General features: G+C 53.1%; 1 protein-coding gene across 2 annotated transcripts in view; it reads left to right on the top strand.

The window, feature by feature from the left end:
- Nucleotides 1-1,344, top strand: part of ARL2 (ADP-ribosylation factor-like 2) — a 17,586-nt gene that overhangs the window by 8,247 nt on the left and 7,995 nt on the right. Inside the window, exon 4 of one of the 2 annotated variants that reach the window (XM_011993529.1) lies at nucleotides 1,146-1,230. The exons of the other annotated variant lie outside the window; for it this stretch is intronic. Within the exon in view, the coding sequence (XP_011848919.1) occupies nucleotides 1,146-1,230 (85 nt within the window). The remainder of the gene's footprint in view (nucleotides 1-1,145; nucleotides 1,231-1,344) is intronic. 2 annotated transcript variants of the gene reach the window in all.

The following is a 1,344-nucleotide window of genomic DNA, read 5'->3' on the forward strand; positions in this document are numbered from 1 at the left end:
CACCACAGTGAGAAAGAGCAGCGTTAAAATCTTGGCTGTGCCACTTACGAGCTATGTGCCCTTAGGCAGGTTGCTTAACCTCTCTGAACTTTGGTTTCCTCCTTGGTGAAATGGCTGACACAATCCCTGGCTCATGAGGACTTGAGGAGAATGAGAGAGGATGTGTGGGGCTCCTGGCATGATGCCCAGATCCTGCTGGATGCTCAAGAGCCCGTGTTGCATTTACATCACTAAGGGGCGGCACTGGTGTGGTACTGGACAGAGAGCCCAGGTGCCCCTGGGGGCTGACAAAGTCTCCCAGGGACCAGCGGGACTTCCTGGATGGGATGACCTGGAACAGGGCCTTGAGGGAGACATGGAGCTCCTCTGGGCTGGGGAGGACTAATAAATCAACATTGGTGAATTACTATTATCTTAATTACAGATTTTATTTGAATTTCACCAGTTTTTCCACTAATATACTTTTTGTTTCCAGTGTTTGATTGAAGCTACAACATTGCATTGAGTTGAAAATGAGGACACTTGTGAGAGTGAAAAGGGGGATTCTGTAGGCAGAGTCAGGATTGTCCTGGGCACACTGCACACACCTCCTGTGTGAGTGAAGCAGGTCAAATGAGATCAGGGCCATCAAATGCTGGTCAAGGCAGGTCAAGGCCCAAGGGTTAGACCCGTCCACCCACATCTCCCAATAACAGACGCATATGTGGAAACAACTAGAATCAGAGGTGGACGGCGTGGCCTGTCGGTGGAACGGTTAAAGGACTGTGTGAACCCAGAAGAGGGAGAGATCACATTCTCTGTGCACGTCTGGTCATCAGATTGGAGCAGTCTAGAACCACAGAGAGCTCAGGGATCATCTTATCCAGCACCCCTCCCTGTTTACGGAAGAGGAAGCTGAAGCATGGGGGACAGCGGTGTCCCCTGCGGTGGTTGACTGGAACCAGAACCCTGGCCCAGGACTGCCATCGCCCATGTGGTCCAGCCTTGATGGCTATGTCCACAAACTCACTCCTGGGCCACTCCCACCACCACAGGGCCTCACCTTGATCTTCCAGGTCGATCCTTCAGCCCAGATGCTCTGGGCCATTAGAGGAGGGGTCAGGCTGTCCTCTGAGTCCCCACCCCACCCCTCTGTCTTCTCTTCCCCAGCGCCTGGCCGGAGCAACCCTCCTCATCTTTGCCAACAAGCAGGACCTGCCTGGAGCACTGTCCTCTAACGCCATCCGCGAGGTGAGTCCAGGCCCTGGGACAGGCTCGCTGAGAGAAAGGGGCTCACTTTTTTTATTTTAAAAGCATTTATTAAAAATAACCAGGGCCGGGCGCGGTGGCTCAAGCCTGTAATCC

The sequence above is a fragment of the Mandrillus leucophaeus genome, unplaced genomic scaffold (assembly GCF_000951045.1).
Source record: "Mandrillus leucophaeus isolate KB7577 unplaced genomic scaffold, Mleu.le_1.0 Scaffold43, whole genome shotgun sequence".
Taxonomy (NCBI): Eukaryota; Metazoa; Chordata; class Mammalia; order Primates; family Cercopithecidae; genus Mandrillus; species Mandrillus leucophaeus.